The sequence below is a fragment of the Conger conger genome, chromosome 16 (assembly GCF_963514075.1).
Source record: "Conger conger chromosome 16, fConCon1.1, whole genome shotgun sequence".
NCBI classification, from domain to species: Eukaryota; Metazoa; Chordata; class Actinopteri; order Anguilliformes; family Congridae; genus Conger; species Conger conger.
In genome coordinates this window covers 40,260,282-40,280,087 of record NC_083775.1, presented here as the reverse complement: position 1 = coordinate 40,280,087, position 19,806 = coordinate 40,260,282, and the positions used below count along the sequence as shown (strand labels likewise).

General features: G+C 42.4%; 1 protein-coding gene across 1 annotated transcript in view; it reads left to right on the top strand.

The window, feature by feature from the left end:
* The first annotated feature begins 14,877 nt into the window (after positions 1-14,877).
* The window catches only part of LOC133115405 (double C2-like domain-containing protein alpha), a 55,056-nt gene continuing 50,127 nt past the window's right edge, over positions 14,878-19,806 (top strand). Inside the window, exons 1-2 of the mRNA XM_061225304.1 lie at positions 14,878-15,292; positions 15,579-15,644. Coding sequence (XP_061081288.1) covers positions 15,285-15,292; positions 15,579-15,644 — 74 coding nt within the window. The 5' untranslated portion in view covers positions 14,878-15,284. The remainder of the gene's footprint in view (positions 15,293-15,578; positions 15,645-19,806) is intronic.

Here is a 19,806-nt window from a genome sequence, read left to right as displayed (position 1 = left end):
CTGTATGAAGTCCAGATTAAAGATATTGGAGGGAAACACATGCAAGCACTATCCCATAAATGTTTAATCATTTCAAATTGCCTATCGACATGGCACTTTCTATACTGTTACCAATTTGTATCTGTAACCCATTCTGCTATCTGCACTGTGAAAAACCACAGCCCTCTTTAGTCATGTCCAGTTGTTTATTCACTTCAACTTTGTCATAACTTTTGAATATCAAATTGAACTTTTTTAACTTTGCAAAATTAGAACTTGAATCACTAATTGATTTAATCATTTGAAAATGAGTTCAGTCAATGTCTCTTCAACTCAATTTTGTTAGTTATCTGGAAATCCAGAATAAGTCCTGCCTACTTTCCCTGAGTTCCACCTGGTACAGCAAGAGTGAGATTTATCCAAAGCGACTTACAGTTCATCAGACTAAGCAGATTCTGATTCTTGAACATGCACTGGCAAAAGGCTGTATTATTCATCCCAAATGGTTATATTATGAGGTATCAAATGAAAGATCTTTATCTCACCCAAAGCAAGTTGTTTTGCATAAATAATGTTGAAATTAATTATTCATTCATCCATTCATTATCCTAACCTGCTTATCCTGAACAGGGTCGCAGGGGGGCTGGAGCCTATCCCAGCATACATTGGGCGAAAGGCAGGAATACACCCTGGACAGGTCGCCAGTCCATCGCAGGGCACACACACCATTTACTCACACCTATGGGCAATTTAGACTGCATGAGAAACATGCATGTCTTTGGACTGTGGGAGGAAACTGGAGTACCTGGAGGAAACCCACGCAGACACGGGGAGAACATGCAATGCCGACCGACGGGGATTCGAACCCAGGACCTCCTTGCTGTGCTGTGCTACCCACTGCACCATCTGTGCTGCCGCTGAAATTAATTATGTTGAATCTTATTCATATCTAAAATCATGGTTTGTTGTATTAGCCCAATTCTATGGAATCGCCTTTCTGTCAGATGTAAATAAATATCCCTTTATGAAATAAGTCTTCATTAGAATGAATGCAGCCGTATATACAGTACTGTGCAAATGTTTTAGGCAGGTGTGAAAAAATGCTATAAAATAAGAATCCTTTCAAAATTAGAAATGTTAATAGTTTCTTTTTTATCAATTAACAAAATGCATGAACAGAAGAAGTCAATGAACAGAAGAAAAATGTAAATCAAATCAATATTTGGTGTGACCACCCTTTGCCTTCAGAACAGCATCAATTCTTCTAGGTATACTTGCACATAAAGGAACTCGGCGGATAAGGTGTTCCAAACATCTTGGAGAACTGGCCACAGTTCTCCTGTGGATTTAGGCAGCCTCAAATTCTTCTGTCTCTTCATGTAATCCCAAACCCAATTTTCTTAATGACATTGGCTATGTACCTCCACCATGCTTCACTGTTGCCTGCAGACATTCAGTCTTGTACCGTTCTCCAGCCCTTTGGCGAACAAATTTCCTTCTGCTATAGTCAAATACTTCAAATTTTGACTCAACAGTCCAGAGAACCTGCTGCACCCCGGTTCCTGTGTTTTTGTGCATAGTTGAGTCGCTTGGCCTTGTTTCCACAGTGGAGGTATGGCTTTTTGGCCGCATTTCTTCCATGAAGACCACTTCTGACCAGACTTCCCTGTACAGTAGATGTGTGTACGTGGGTCTCACTGGTTTCTGCCAATTCTGAGCTGATGGCACTGCTGGACATCTTCCGGTTGCGAAGGGAAGTAAGCATGATGTGTCTTTCATCTGCTGCGCTAAGTTTCCTTGGCTGACCACTGCGTCTATGGTCCTCAACGTTGCCCGTTTCTTTGTGCTTCTTCAACAGAGCTTGGGCAACACATCTGGAAACCCCTGTCTGCCTTGAAATTTCTGCCTGGGAGAGACCTTGCTGATGCAGTATAACTACCTTGTGTCTTTTTTCTGTGCTCAGTCGTGCCATGGTGTATGACTTCTGACATTAAACTATCTTCAGCAACCTCACCTTGGAAGCAGAGTTTGGCAGTTCCTCACCCTGTTTTAACCCTGCTACACAGCTGTTTCTGTTTCAATTAATGACTGTATTTCAACCTACATATTAAATTGATGATCATTAGCTCCTGTTTGGTATAATTGGTTAATCACACACCTGACTATATGCCTACAAAATCCCTAACTTTGTGTAAGTGTACCTATAAGAATTGATGCTGATTTGAAGGCAAAGGGTGGTCACACCAAATATTGATTTGATTTAGATTTTTATTCTGTTCACTCACTTTGCATTTTGTTAATTGATAAAAAACTCTTTAGGATTTCTGTTTTTGAAAGCATTCTAACTATACAGCATTTTTTCACAACTACCTACAACTTTTGCACAGTACTGTACAAATTAGTCAATTGATTGTGAAGTACATAATATGTACTTCACAATATTACCCTCAATATTATTAAATATAATTTCCTCATTGTCATGCATGCATACATTTAATACATGTAGGGGCTCAGGCAGTAAGAGCAGTCATCTGGCAGTCGGAGGGTTGCCGGTTCGATCCCCTGCCCGGGCTGTGTCGAAGTGTCCCTGAGCAAGACACCTAACCCCCAAATGCTCCTGACGAGCTGGTCGGCGCCTTGCATAGCAGCCAATCACCGTCAGTGTGTGAGTGTGTGTATGAATGGGTGAATGAGAAGCATCAATTGTACAGCGCTTTGGATAAAGGTGCTATATAAATGCCAACCATTTACCATTTACATGTAATTTTATTTTTATTTCATATTATCAGGTTTTATTTCACAATGACTTTCACAATAGTATGTCTGGTATGTCTCCAAATAACACATTTCCGAGCAGCTCTCTTTTTCTTTTTCATTTAAACTATTTTCATTATATAACTATTTCACAGTTTTTTGACTCACTTATATATATTCCACCCTCATCTGATTATACACTCACCAAGCACTTTATTAGGAACATTTTCACTTTCTTACGCCTACTTATTCATGCGATTATCTAATCAGCCATTTGTGTGGCAGCAATGCAATGCATATCGTCATGTAGATACAGGTCAGGAGCTTCAGTTAATGTTCACATCAACCATCAGAATGGGGAAAAAATTTGATCTTTGACCGTGGAATGATTGTTGGTGGCAGACAGGGTGGTTTGACTATCTCAGCTGATCTCCTGAGATTTTCACGCATACTAGTCTCTAGAGTTTGCAAAGAATGTTGCAAAAAAACAAAAAAGTGAGCAGCAGTTCTGCAGACAGAAACACCTTGTAAATGAGAGATGTCAGAGGAGAATGGCCAGACTGGTCAAAGTTGACAGTAACGCAAATAACAACACATAATATATAATTAAGGGGCGGGGTCGCCATGACCATATTTCCCCCATCCTCATGAAAGAGTCCTGAGTCCATATACCAAGTTTGGTATCAGTTCATCAAAACGTTGCTGAGATATGCCCTCATTTCCAGTTTGGTCGCCGATTCTGATTGGCTCTACTGAACAGAAGATTTAGAAAATCAAAAATCCATCTGATAACTTTTGTGAGGCTTGGTCCAAACAACATCTGTACCAAATTTTGTAAAGATTGGGCAAACTTTGTGCCTGTGAAAATGTTTTAAATTGTTCGATAAAATCCAATATTGCGGCCGCATCAATTAGATTGATATGAAAAGTGGCCAAGTCTCGGCCTTGGCACTCACGGTATCACCAGACATGAGAATTATTTTTTTAAGCGCGTCACCAGTTATCATCAAAAAAGCTCTTTTGCTTAATGCAGCGCCCCCCAGTGCTCAAATGAAGGGGAAATGTGCTCGCGTCATTGCTCTGCGTTTATTGGCGTATACCGTGATCCTTCACATCACTAAAGCCATTGAGTAGCTCCCATAGGAATCCATGGGACCGGAAAGGGAAGGCTGTCTCCAGTTGTACATACATATTGATGGCTGTGATGGACGAACGCTTTCGAAAATCAAAAATCCATCTGATAACTTTTTTGAGGCTTGGTCTGAATCTGTGCCAAATGTGTGGCCAGTGAACATTTCTTATACTTTTCCAGAAAATCCAATATGGCGGAAAATCCAATATGGTGGAAATTGACATCAATGGGTGTGTTGAACCCAACAGTACCTCATTTTTGAAAATTGCACATACAGCTCAAAACACCCCTCCAAATCTGACCCGTTGGTGGCGCTAGACACTCCAGGTGGGGACATAAATCTTGGTGAATAGAATCATGGGATTTTCCCCAAATCAGTGTGCCACATTTTAAAACTTTTTACCATAGACACCCTAGACAGAATAGCCCCCAATAATAATAAGAAAAGGTAGAAACACATTGTGTACCTATGCAGTGTACCTATGCTGCTTGACCCCCCCCCCCCTCCAAAAAAAAAGGATTCCATACATATCAAAACTGTCAGCAGTACATGTGCCTGGCGACAGGGGGTAGTGTTACTTAAATAATAAAATTTATTTAAAAAAAGAATGCCTCATATATGAAGGAGTCTTGTTTTAGGAGCTGGTTTTAACAGTTTAAGACTGGCGGCAAAATATCTGATTGTGAAAAGACCCACTTTAGGGGAAGTGGAAAAATGTAATAGGAGAAAACGGCCCCAAGTTTTTCTCTCATTTTATGTAAAGTACTTTGAGCTGCAATTGTTGTATGAAATGTGCTATACAAATCAAATTTGGCTGATTCTAGCGTTAGCGTAAGGGCTGATCAATTTCATTTCCTGTCTTTTGAGGCTTTCAGTAAATGCAAACATTTCACTAGAAACAGTCATTTCCCCAGTTTTTACACCGGGAGGTTCAATTAATATCTGATCGGTCATTTTAAATATGCATTAAAAAATAAAATCCTTCGCTGAGAATATTAAATAATCTATTTCCACAGGCTAACTAGGGGTGTGCACGTTTAAACGGTTAACCGAAACTGCAAACGTTTACAAATAATTGCTAACCGATATATATACATATATATCTTTTTTTTAAGCAAGCTGAAATGTTAAGCTCAGTTTTAAATAAATACGCGTTCACCTTCTAAACTAGGTATCGACAAGCTACAGTAACATTAGTTCTAGCAAGCAATCTTTGGGCATTTCAGGGGGTTTAGAATGCAAACACCACAGGGAATTGAATGCTACTGTAGCCTATTATAGTTATCAAATTATTTCTGTAGCTGCTGGTTGACTTATGGCTTATTGTCGTTTCTGAAGGTTCACAGGGGATAGCTTTCCACTATGCCGTATATATAAAAACAAATAAAGCAATACATCATTGTAGAAATGCTGCACGCAATATTACAATAAGCCGTTTACATTCTCAACTAGCAATCAATCTGTGACCATTTCAGGGGGTTAAGAATCCAAACACCGCAGGGAACTGAATGCTACAGTACTATAGTTATCAGAGAATTTCTGTTTTAAGTCAGTAGCTGTTGGTTCACTTATGGCTTATTGTATGCCGTTTCTTTCTGAACATAACTTTCCACTATGCGGTATCTACATAAAAACAAATAAAGCGGTACATTATCACTGCATTACCATTTACATTTACTCTGGATAAGAGCGTCTGCTAAATGCCTGTAATGTAATGCAATTAGGCTATTTACCCATCAGATAGCTATTGAAAGCGAAAATGCCCTGCTTTCAGCGAAAAATAGACCACATTAATCTCACCACCAGGATTGTTCCGCGCCATATAAAATGCATTGGCAAAGTTAACCGTTACATAAAAAAATATCAAATTATATGGAGACCTGTATTGGCATAACAGTAAAATCATTAAACCAGTCGCCTATGGTAAAATAGAATATTATATCAGGCAAAATTATAATTATAAAATTAATTATAATTTTAACCCATGACACGCGATCCTCCAGCATGCCTGGACGTAAAATACAAGGAACTAGCCGACGCTGGTTGGTGCCTTGCATGACAACCAATCGCCGTTGGTGTGTGAGCGCGTGTATCCTTCTCTATGTTGTCATAAGAATCCTCTCTTATTTCCGGAACCCGAAATTTGATATCAAAATTCTGAAAGGTAATCAAAGTTCCGAATTTTGATATCAAATTTCAAAAACATGATATCAAATTGTGAGATTTCCCAAACTTGAGGTAGGGAAAAATTCACAGAGCAGGAGATCCCCCCCCCCCCCCCCCTAAAAGTACAAATCAAAATCAGACTGCACTAATGAACAAGCTGGTTCCTTCAACGCTCTCGAAAATGTAGGCTAAGAGTGTATCAATACATATGTATGGTTTTGCAATATGTTGATGACTTATTGTTATGTGCAGACACAAAGGAGCAGTGCATAAATGACAGCATGAAGCTGCTGGAGAAACTGGCCGAGGGGGGGCACAAAGTGTCCAGAAGATTGAGGGTTCGAGTCCCTTCGTGGTCGCCATAATAAGTCATAAAGAGTATACATATCTACTAAACAGCAGTCAAATCAAAATCAGAGAAATTATATGATAGACATCAGTGAAAATAAAGTCATGAAGAGTATACAGATGTACTAAACATCAGTCAAATCAAAATCATAGAAATGATATGATAGACATCAGTGAAAATATAAAAATAAGTCATAGAAAGTATAGACATACTGAACAGCAGTGAAATCATAGAAAATATATAATAATCATCAGAGAAATCATTGAATATATAATACTCCACATCTGATCACTACTTTCTTCTAAGTGAATAAATGTAATTCTTTAACTTGCAGTCTTTGCTCTCTTTTCGACAGTGTACACTGTGGTTTCTTGCGTTTTCATGTGCTCAGTTATAAAAAGGTTCTAGGTTCATTCAATTTAATAAAACAGCATACATATGATATATTGGTTATATGTTGTGCATACATATATATTGATACACTCTTAGCCTACATTGTCGAGAGCGTTGAAGGAACCAGCTTGTTCATTAGGGCAGAGTCTGATTTTGATTTGTACTTTTAGGGGGGGGGGGATCTCCTGCTCTGTGAATTTTTCCCTACATATTATCAAATTTCAAAAGTGTTAATCAGTATTTTGCTTTTCTCACATTTCCTGTTCGTTTTGGTAGCTATCTCCATTATTATTGCTTAGCCATAATAGCCTGCTATTGTGTCAAACTAGTAGTTTGTTAAAGCAAGTAGTAGTTTCTTAGCAGGCTAAGTCACATGTATGTATGTAGCTATGTATTTACAACGTCGTCACTCTCGAGATGTTAATATGGGTTGTTAATGCCATTAAACGCACAGCAGGAATTGGCTTCTTCCGAGGAAGTGGCCTCCCTTTCGTTTTAGCTAGCAAATCCCTTACACACAAAACAAACATCAACATACTCTGACATGACAAACATTCTCCTGTTGACAAATTTCGATTTGATTAGGAACATTGTAGAAGATTGTTTGGCTAGCTCATTAGCTAGCTAGCTGAGCTAGGTGGTTGGCATTCCCACAAAAACAGTTGTTCTCTGTTACACAAAACAAAAACAATAATAAGGCTCTCAGACAGCCAGAATGAGCACCGGCAGATAGACACCCTCGATTTTGTACGCCTGCGACTTCATACGACAAGGTAAGTAGACGAGGCTGCAAAACCACTTAAATAACTAGCTGAGACACTGTTTGCCAACAGAGGCTCGTCCTGCAACAAATGCTGTGGCCTGCCAGTCAGAGAGGAAAGATTGTTTATAGCTAGCAAGTATGTAGGCTAGTTGGTTAGCTATCAGCCAACGAGCTAGTATAGTACTAGCATATAGCAGGCAGTTTTATGTCCTCTCTCTCATCTTCCTTTGACTCTCTGTGTCCCCTCACAACCAAATTAGCCCGGGCCTCCCTCCTGAGTCCTTGGCTTTCTGATGCTCTATGAGCTGACCGAACCAAACTGCGCGCAGCAGAGAAAATGGAAAAGTTCCCGTCTCTCCAGTGATTTGGCTTCCTTCCATGTCCTATCATCTTTCTATTTCTCTGTCTCTCTTGCTAAATCTTCCTTCTTTCACTCTGAAATTAATGCCGCCGCCTCTAACCCTCGTCAACTGTTTTCAACCTTCTCCTCTCTTCTCGCCCCCCTCCCCCCACCTGCCTCATCACTCACACCTGATGACTTTGTCTCCTTCGTTGAAAAGAAGGTCGATGCCATCCGCTATTCCTTCTATTCTGCTATTCTAAAAATGTGAATTACAAATTGAACGATTACGTGAGCTGCATCTTGACTGGGCATTGCAAAAGATACATGACGTTTAATAGCCTATCTATTTAGTAATGTTTTAAGAACCGGCTATATGATATGTTTGTTTATGGTCTTGTGGCTATATGCAGCAGCACCTAGCCTACATGAGGGATTAGTAGTTAGTGAATAGTCAGCCATTTCGGACACAGCCATGGATTCATTTCAGAAGCCAGTTGCTTCTGGTGCAGTGAAGCAACATGTTACATGTTAGCGTATTGATCAGGAGCCAACTTTAGTGCTGGTATCCTTCTGTTTAACATCAGACTTGTGGCGATTGTTACAGCATAGCAGCGATTCTGTTTGTAATGATCATAACAAGCTAGCCAGCTTAAGTGCCGGCTATCCCTTCAATTAAATGTGAAACTTGCAGGTAGCAATTCAGGCTATTGTATTAACATATTCCGTGACAACAGAACTTAGAATGGGGAACTAAATTTTGAAAGAAGGGACAACGTTTACGCCGGAATTAAAATCTGATTGTTTCCTGCGAAGCGGGGGGTGCGTCTCATTATCTTTCACTCCACCCTCCTTAACTCCACTCCCCCACTACCACTCCTCCACTCCACCTTCCCTTACTCCACTCCCCCACTACCACTCCTCCACTCCACCCTCCCTTACTCCACTCCCCCACTACCACTCCTCCACTCCCCCCTCCTTTACTCCACTCCCCCCTCCTCCCTCCTTTACTCCACTCCCCCACTACCACTCCTCCACTCCCCCCTCCTTTACTCCACTCCCCCACTACCACTCCTCCACTCCCCCCTCCTTTACTCCACTCCTCCACTCCCCCCTCCTTTACTCCACTCCTCCTTTACTCCACTCCTCCACTCCAGCAGGGGAGTCGGGGAGGGTGGTAGGGGAGGAGGGTGGTAGGGGAGTGGGGGAGGGTGGTAGTGGAGGAGGGGAGGGTGGTAGTGGAGTGGGGGAGGGTGGTAGGGGAGTCGGGGAGGGTGGTAGGGGAGGAGGGTGGTAGGGGAGTGGGGGAGGGTGGTAGTGGAGGAGGGGAGGGTGGTAGTGGAGGAGGGGAGGGTGGTAGTGGAGTGGGGGAGGGTGGTAGGGGAGGAGGGTGGTAGTGGAGGGGAGAAGGGTGGTAGTGGAGGGGAGGAGGGTGGTAGGGGAGTGGGGGAGGGTGGTAGGGGAGTCGGGGAGCAGCAGTTCTGCAGACAGAAATGCCTTGGTAATGAGCGAGATCAGAGGAGAAGGGCCAGACTGGTCAAAGCTGACAGGAAGGTGACAGCAATGCACATAACCACACATTACAACAGTGGTATGGAGAAGAGCATCTCTGAACATACAGTGCATCATAACTGTAAGTGGATAGACTACAGCAGCAGAAGTGTAAAAAATAAGTCCTAATAATGTGCTTGGTGAGTGTATATAAGATGAACACAAAACAAGATAATTCAGAAGTTCTGCTTTTATTTTCTGGTTTCTACACCTAGATGTGTTAAACTACTTAGAACCTAGAGCCTTTGGTATCAGACCAATTTTTAGGTTAGAAAAAGTATTAGGACATTTAAGTAAAAGGTATTTAGGTATTTAAGTAAAAGAAAGTAAATAACACTTAATATTTGGTATGATATCTCTTGCTTGCATTAACTGCATCAAGCCTGCGACCCATTGAGACCACCAAACTGTTGCATTCCTTTTTTGTGATGCTGTTCCTGGGTTTTACTGCAGCCTCTTTCAATTCTTGTTTGTTTCGGGGGGTTTTTCCATTCAATCTCCTCTTCAGGAGGTGAAATGCATGCTCAATCGGGTCCGGTGATTCACTTGGCCAGTCAAAAACCTTCCACGTTTTCTCCCTAATGAAGTCCTTTATTGCTGGCAGTGTGCTTTGGGTCATTGTCTTCATAATTAAGTTCCTCCCAATTAGTTTGGATGCATTTCTCTGTAAATTGCCAGACAGAATGTTTTTGTAGACTTCTGAATTCATCCTGCTGCTACCATCATGAGTTATACCATCAATAAAGTGATGAATTAGTGATTCCACTCCAGAAGCAAATTGTAATCTTGCCTTCCGAATCTTACTATTGATGAGTGGTTTGCATTTTGTGGTATAGATTCTATGTTGCTCCTGTCTAAGAATGTGAAACAGTACCCCTGCCCTGTGGAAATTGTTTGTGATGTCACTGAAATTTGGGTTTTTCTTCACAGCTCTCACAATGTTTCTGTCATCAACTGCTGTTGTTTTCCTTGGTCAACCTGTTCGATGTCTGTTGCTCAGTACGACAGAGGTTTCTTTCTTTTTCAGGACATTCCAAGTTCGATCGATTTCACCTCACACATCTGGGCAACAAGAAACACCTGTCAGTCACCTGTTCCAATACCTTTGCTCATGTAAAAATTGGGTGGTCATGATAAGAAAGGTGATCTGTTCTAAGTTGTTTAGAAAGTGAATTGTTTACACATAGTTATTGCCAAAGCATACATATATGTATTAACATAACTGCATTAACTTGCAGTTACTTATACAATAATATGAAAATAAAAATTATTCTGGTACATTGAACAATATATAACAATAATAATAGCAGTAACAACAGCCACAACAATAACAAATTAATAAGTATGTACAGGTTGAAATGCACCAGACCGCAATAGTGTTGTCGGTCCTTCTCCTAAGAGCATTGCACATTTCTCTTCTTTTGATTCAGTTATTTATATATATTTATATTTAGGGATATTTACAGTTTGTGTAAAAATATTTTTCTGATTTGTAAATATTTTGTTCACATTAGGGGGAAGGGCATCTCTGTTTCTATCTCTCCTTCCTTACAGTGACCACATATTCGCTCTTCTTTTGGTAACCATGAATTTTTGTATCTGCCTTTTTCAATTGCAAGCGTGTGGTCACTGAGTATCTCTGACAGAGAAAAGGTACTCTGCCAGTGTGTATATGCTCTGTTTAGGGCCTGATAACTATTCAGTGTATTTTGGGTTTTGAGTGCCATGAATTGTAAGGAGTTTGTTGGACTCATTTTTAGATGGCCGATAAAATGTAATTCCCTTTTCTGAATTTGAATGAGAATCTGAAATCTGCCCAGTTAGGGGCATGTCTGTGTACTTGTAATATGTTTTTACAGAATTCTGCATGTAGGGGTTCCGCTGGATGCTTCTCCCATCTGGCGCAGTCTTGCTGACTGAGTGGACCTCATATTTCACTCCCATACAGCATAATAGACAGGATGACAGTGTCAAAGATTATTGACCAGATTCTGAGGGGAATGTTTTATTGAATTTTCAGGCCAAAGCTCCCTGACGCACTGGTCTTTAGTCCAAGCTATGACTACCATAGCTTAGTGTGTGTTCTAGGGTGGTGCTAGAGTAAATAAGTATCTGCTTTCCTGAGACTCAGGCTTATTTTGGAAGATCATAATTTTTGTCTTGGTCAAATTGACTGCCAAGGCCCAGGCCCAGCAGGTCCAGATGCTGCTGTAGCCCCTGTGCTGTGGTGACCGCAGTACCAGGTCATCTGCACTGAGCAGAAATTTAACTTCTGTGTTGTTTAGGGTGAGCCCAGGAGTTGAAGATTGAATAACACGTATATTGAACATAAATACTCTCTCTCTCATAAAATCTCTCTCTCTCTCTCTCTCTCTCTCTCTCTCTCTCTCTCTCTCTCTCTCTCTCTCTCTCTCTCTCTCTCTCTCTCTCGCTCGATTTTACTGTGGTTGTTTTATTGTGTTTTTTTAATTTGTTGTATTGTTGAATTATGCTTGTCTTAATTGGAGGTCTGCTTTTTTGTTTGGTTTATTGTAATTGATTGGTTTTATTGTGCATTTTTATTTGGTTCTCTTTTTTTGGTGTTTTATCCTTTTTTAAAATATATTTTAGAAACATTGTGATTGTTTGAATTGTGTATTTATTAAATTAAATTAAATACCCTTTGCAATGTTTTAAATAAAGGGGACATACAAATCTAATCTAATCTCTCTCTCTCTCTCTCTCTCTCTCTCTCTCTCTCTCTCTCTCTCTGTCTGTCTCCCCCCCCCTCTCTCTCTCTCATGCATGTTCACTTCTGATATTGATGGACTGCCATGCCAGGGTTGATAAATTGATTGGCTGATGAATTATGGATGGGCATAACAGTATGTAATATCTCATGCACACGTTTGACGATGTGGTCTGTCAGATTAAATGTAAGAATTAGCCATACAATATGTTGTATAATTCTGACACACGTACAGAAATATACAACATACCATGTGGTAAAAATTCCAACAGCACAAAAAATAATGCTGATTCTTAAACATGGACAAGATTTTCATGGGGAAGTCCAAATTTGTTAATTCCCCAAATTTCTTGCCATGATTTCTTCCTGTTTAAGCACCAACCCCCCCCCCCCCCCCCCACCACCACCACCAGCACTCATGGAACGAATACTCCCCCTGTTGCCTAGCAACCAGTCTTCAGAATTTCAAAGGGGGCCATTGAGATTTATCAGTTTTGTGGTTGTGTGCGTGATGCGTGTTCCTGTGTGTTTCTGCAGCACTGAACCTGACGGGTGGCTGGGCTCATAGCGTCACTCGCCAGACCACATTCCCCTTCCCGATGCCCACAGCTCACCGCTTCAGCCGGGAAACTTCCACAGAGCGAAAGCAAGAACAGCGCACTGAACAGCGCACTGTACGCCAGGCAGAGCCACTCCAACAGCAACATCCTCCCGTCTTCTGCTTCTCCCTTCCTCAACCCCTCCCTCACGTGCGTTCCTCCTGCTTATTGTCACAGCTCCGAAGGGGAGCCTCCGTGAATCCATTTACACCTCAGTAGGACTCCTGTATTTGTTTAAGCAATTCATCTGGTGTAATAATTTGTCATAATTGTTCCTAATGAGTTATGGAACCAGAAGCTTGGGTCCAATTTTATGCATATTAAAACTTGATCTACGCCTTTTCTCAATGCCACCTGTTGGCAAAATGCAAACATGATGAAAACTGTTTCATTTTGAGGGTGCAGGTGATTTTCGATGTTTATACAGTGTGAAGAGAATATAATGCAATTCTTCCACTTCTTTCTGCTCTTTTCTGCTTTCCTGAAGATGTGCTCTCGCTGATATAGACAGATCTGTTTCTCATGCTGTTTCACTCAGTCATGTTCCTTCTCTTTTATCTCGCCTAGATGCAGGTAATAGATCTCTTGGTAAATTAGGTATCAAATTATGGACATCTAATATGAGCGAAGCAGAATATCAGAGAAGCAGTATAAAAAATCTTCTAAAAAGATAGAGGGGGGGGCACTTACCTTGGGCTGCAGAATTATTTTATCTCTAATAAAAATTGAGAAAATAGGTTGCATATAATAAACAACACATGTGTAAAGTAAGTAAGTAAGTGTTTATTAATGATTCAATGGAACAAAACAGAGCCTAACATTTTTCAAATAAAAAATGTATTTCCCCAAAAACAGGTTTCACAATTATTGGCACCCCTGGTGTAATACTTTGTGCAGACACCCAAGGCAAAGATGACCACCATGACCCTTTTCCTATATTTTGTGATAAGGTTAGAGAACACATTTGAGGCATTTCTGACCATTTCTCCATGCAGAACTTTTCAGAATCATTAATATCACACACACACACACACACACACACACACACACACTCAGCTGTTTGAACACAGCCTTACACACACACAGTCAGCTGTTTGAACACAGCCTTACAAACACACACACACACACACACACACACACACTCAGCTGTTTGAACACAGCCTTACACACACACACACACACACACACACACATTCAGCCATGAGAGGGCATGGGGCCCTCTCCTGCTGGGTGCAGGTTGGACTCACACAGTGGCCGGACTTATCATTCAGCTCACACCCCTCTCTGCCCCCTGCCCCCTCTCTGGCCCCTGACCCCTCTCTGCCCCCTGCCCCTTCTCTGGCCCCTGGCCCCTCTCACGGGGATGGCCCCGACATGCCGGAATATCACTGCCGACACAGTTACATGATGGAGCCATGTCTCCTCACACAGGGGTATACACACACTCACACAGAGTCACACACTCACACAGGGGTATACACACACTCACACAGAGTCACACACTCACACAGGAATATACACACACTCCCTCAGAGTCACACACTGACACAGGAGTATACACACACTCACACAGACTCACACACTCACACAGAGTCACACACTCACACACTCACACAGACTAACAGACTCACATGCACACTGTCCAGAGTCTGCACTGCACACATACTGTCCAGAGTCTGGTTAAGATCGTCTCATTCCACCACACTACCGACAGGCTGTCAATGCGCTTCTCTCGGATAATAGAAGGTATTGTTATCACAGGAAATTACTGCTTAACATCTGTTGTTGTACAACAAACCATTGCCACAGGAAAAAAAGGCTGAACTCCGAGTGCAGTGGGGAGGGATGGAGGAAATAACAGGAGGTATAAGGGGGGGTGTGTGAGAGAGAGGGAAGATGAAAGAGGAGCGGGAGAAATTTTAACAAGGGAAACCGCAAGATCCCTCTCGCAACAGCATTCCCCACATTACTGCGCCTGTCAGTTTCAGCTGACAGTCAGCTCCGACTGACAGGGACACGGATACAGAGAGGACCATACCGAGGGAGGCAGAAAGACAATAGTGAGAGAGAGAGAGAGAGAGAGAGAGAGAGAGAGAGAGAGAGAGAGAGAAGGCTCTGTCTATCACTGACAGAGGTGTCATTAGACTCTAATTATACAGAGAAAGAGAGATGAGGAGGGGGCTGGATAGAGCCAGAGTGTGCTGAGAGACAGAGATGGGGAAGGGGCAGTTCAGAGGGATTAACTACTTGCACCCTGATTGGACAGTACAGTTCATTAACACCAGCACAGTGGCCGTTAATGCTCATAGTGGCCGTTAATGCTCATAGACCACAAGGATATGAAAAAAAAATTAAACTGCATAGAAGTCTGTATGTGTGCGTGAGAGAGAGGGAAGAGAAAGAGTGAGAAAGGGAGAGAGAGAAAAGAGACAAAGAGAGAGATAGAGAGAGGGAGAGAAAAGAGACAAACAGAGAGAGAGAGGGAGAGAGAGAGAGACTGGAAACACACACACACACACACACACACACATGCACATGTAAGGGATTCTCCAGGAGAAATCACTCTCGCTTACTCCTTCAATTTCTTTTTCTTTAGTAGTCAAACGATCCATTCTTCCATCCTCTTTTCTATCCACATCCTATCCCCTCCCTCCCTCTTTCTTTCATTTCAACTTTGCAATATTAGTGCCTTAGATTTTTTAATGAATACTTAATACCTTCTCCCTCTGTCACCCCCCTCTCTCCCTCCCTCCCTTGCTCCCTCTCTCCCTCCCTCCCCCTGCCTTCCACTCTCTATCTCTGTCTTTTTTCACCACCTGTTAGTCCAGACCCCTTGCTCTGGGATTTGCGCGTTTATGAAGGAGTTTTCGCACTCACGCTATCACCAAGGTAAGCAATGACTCTTTATGGTTTAAATAGTACTTTATGGTTTAGTCTCTAAATGACATTTCCTCCTGTCTGGTGCCTCTCATGTGCACGCTTGCTGCTTTACTATCTGTGCAGATGTTTGTACATGTATGTTTGTACATGTATGTTTCTCCCACATTTCCCTTCAGCTCACAGCCTGGCTCTATGTTTCCCTCCCCCCCCCCCCCCTCTGTATCGCTCTCTTCAGCTCATCCTGCTGTTTGTGTAGCATATCTAACAGCTGTTACAGTGAAGCTCCGGGAATGTAGCCTGTAGCCTCTCTCTCTCTCTCTCTCTCTCTCTCTCTCCCTCTCTCTCTCCTGTTCTAACCACTGGGGCTTTTGGCTTTGTTTACAGCCAGAGTGGAGTGGAGCAACACGTTCGGAAAAGTAGAGAAAGATGTGGATGCATGTGCTGATTCAGGGTTGTCACGGTGTTGTTTCTGTCACAGCTCGCTGTCTGTCAAACAATCCTAGCCAACTGACTGACCCGTCCATCAATTTCTGACTGACTGACAATTTGATTAACTGACAAGGTGACTGACATTATGCATTTCATTAATTGACAGTAATCCAAGAGAAAGAAAGGGAAAGGGAGAGAGCAGGAGAAAGGGAGAGAGAGGGAGAGAGCAGGACAGAGGGAGAGAGAGAGAGTAAGCGAGGTGGGAGAGAGAGAGTGGGAGGTGGGAGAAAGAGAGGGAGAGAGAGAGAAAGGGAGAGAGAGAGGGAGAGAGGGGAGGGAGAGAGAGAGGGAGAGGAGAGGGAGAGAGAGGGGGGATAGAGAGAAAGAGCAGGATAGAGAGTCAACCAAGGGGATACATGTTCTGCAGTTAACAGCGTTGTTTTCTCACATTATGTTTGATGCTCTACTGTGTGAGGATGTGCTTGGGAGGTAAACGGAGTCAAATGCAAATGCAAATTCAAATGCAAGCTCGTGGTCTGCTCTCCCACTTTTCACCCATCCCCACCGTGTGTGCCACTGCTGGTGTAACGCAGCGTGCTGGTTTCAGCCGTGCCCACAGTGCTGGTGTAACGCAGCGTGCTGGTTTCAGCCGTGCCCACAGTGCTGGTGTAACGCAGCGTGCTGGTTTCAGCCGTACCCACACTGCTGGTGTAACGCAGCGTGCTGGTTTCAGCCGTACCCACACTGCTGGTGTAACGCAGCGTGCTGGTTTCAGCCGTACCCACACTGCTGGTGTAACGCAGCGTGCTGGTTTCAGTCGTGCCCACACTGCTGGTGTAAAGCAGCGTGCTGGTTTCAGCCGTGCCGCACACTAACTGACAAGTCTCATCACATTTGTTGTCCTTGCCGTTTGTCTTTGGGCAGGGCTGCCGCGCTCCTGCTCCTGCTTCCTCCCCCGTTTCATTAATGCTGCGGCTTCAGCGCGCTGAAGGTCTGCGGTCTGACAGCATTATCCCACAGAAGTGTGTGGGAGTTGCAGTCCCCGAGGCTAGAGATCTCCAGCCTCAGCAGGAGCGGCAGAATCCAGCCACAGACAAGTTAGAGAGATTGTCTTCCTCCGTCTCTCTCTCCTTTCACCAAGGCTCTTCTCCCCCCTCTCTTAATCGTGGGGAGAGCCGTCACAGGACACCCCCAATTCTAAAGGTTTTGTTTGAAAAATAATTTTAGCTCCACGGTACAATAATGCTTTGAGATAAGCATCACATCCTCTCTCCCACAGAACAAAGTGGCAGAGTCTCCTGGGCTGAAATAATGGAGCAATTGTTTGTTTCTGTCCCCTAGTCCTTTCCCGAGGTCGCCTTTCGCCTCGAGAGACTTGCAGAGTATTTGGTTTTTTAAGTGTTGCTCACGTCTGCAGTGGGATGTTTGTTGAAGGAGCGGAGGTTAGCACCTTGAGCTAAAGTGCACCAGTACAGTGCAAACCCGCCGTTCACGCATGCTAACTCCTGTTAGTGGAAACAGCCTGCATATCCCAGCAATCAATAGAACCATTACACTACATGACACCACATTACACTACAGTAGACTACACTACATTACATAATACCAGACAACATTACACTAAAACACATTACACAACATTGCATTACACTACAGTGGACTACACTATATTATACCACAGATGACAATACATTCCATTAAGCAATATTTCACTACATTACATTATACAACATTATATTAGATTATACCAGACTACCTTGAACTACACTACATTACATTACACTATGCTACATTAAATCACATTACACTATACAATGCTACATTACACTACACTACACTACATTACACTACATTACACAATACACACTACACTACAATACACTACAATACATTACACTACACTACACTACATTGCACTACATTAGACAATGCTACATTACACTACATTACACAATGCTACATTACAATACATGACACTACACTACATTACATATAACCACACTACACTACATTACACTTCACTACACTACACTACATTACACTACATTACACTGCACTACAGTACACTACATCGCACTACATTACATTACACTACACCACACTACATTACATAATGCTGCATTACACTACATTACACAATGCTGCATTACACTACACTACATTACACTACATTACACTACACTGCACTGCACTACATTAAACTACACTGCACTACATCACACTACACTATATTACACTAAACTACAGTACACTACATTACACTACATTACACTACACTACACTAAATTACACTACACTACACTGCACTACACTGCACTACATTACACTACACTATATTACACTAAATTACACTACACCACACTACATTGCACTACACTGAATGACACTACACTACACTACACTACATTACATTACATTACATTACATTACATTATTGGCATTTGGCAGACACTCTTATCCAGAGCGACGTACAGTTTATTATGCGAAGCAGGACACAATCCTCCCTTGAAGCAATGCAGGGTTAAGGGCCTTGCTCAAGGGCCCAATGGCTGTGTGGATCTTATTGTGGCTACACCGGGATTAGAACTACTACACTACACAACATTACACTACACTACACTACACTACATTATACTACAGTACATTACACTACATTACACTATGCTACATTAAATCAAATTACACTACACAATGCTACATTACACTACATTACATCACCTTGTCATACCTTACACTTAATTACATACACTACACCATACTGCATTACACTCAACAACATTACACTCACTGAGCACTTTATCAGGAACACCTGTACACACACTTATTCATGCAATTATCTAATCAGCCAATCGTGTGGCAGCAGTGCAATACATAAAATCATGTAGATACAGTCAGGAGCTTCAGGTAATGTTCACATCAACCATCCGAATGGGGAACATTTTTTTATCTAAGTGACTTTGACTGTGGAATGATTGTTGGTGGCAGACAGGTTGAATTGAATATCTCAGAACTTGCTGAGGCGGCACGGATGGTGCAGTGGGTAGCACTGCCGCCTCACAGCAAGGAGGTCCTGGGTTTGAATCCCCATCGGCCGGGGCCTCTCTGTGCGGAGTTTGGATGTTCTCCCGGTGTTTGCGTGGGTTTCCTCCGGGTACTCCGGTTTCCTCCCACAGTCCAAAGACATGCAGGTTAGGCTGATTGGAGAGTCTAAATTGCCCATAGGTATGAGTGTGTGAGTGAATGGTGTGTGTGCCCTGCGATGGACTGGCGACCTGTCCAGGGTGTATTCCTGCCTTTCGCTCAATGTATGCTGGGATAGGCTCCAGCCCCCCTGTGACCCTGGTCAGGATAAGTGGGTTAGGATAATGAATGAATGAATGAATGAATGAATGAGAACTTGCTGATCTCCTGGGTTTTTCACACACAACAGTCTCTAGAGTTTGCAGAAAAACTAAAAAACATCCAGTGAGCAGCAGTTCTTTGGGGAGAAAGGCCTTGTTAATGAGAGAATGGTGACAGTAATGAAAATAACCAGGCATTCTTCAATGCAGAAGAACATCTCTGAACACACAATGCATCAAACCTCTAAATAGATAGTCTACAGCAGAAGACTTAAAGGAGCACTGACACGCTTTTATTTCAGCTTTTTTTTTTTTTATCACCATTAATATAGCCATTTCCCAAAAATGGGCGCAGAACTTCCCAAACCAAACACGTCCAGTGACAGCCTGTGTTTCCCAGA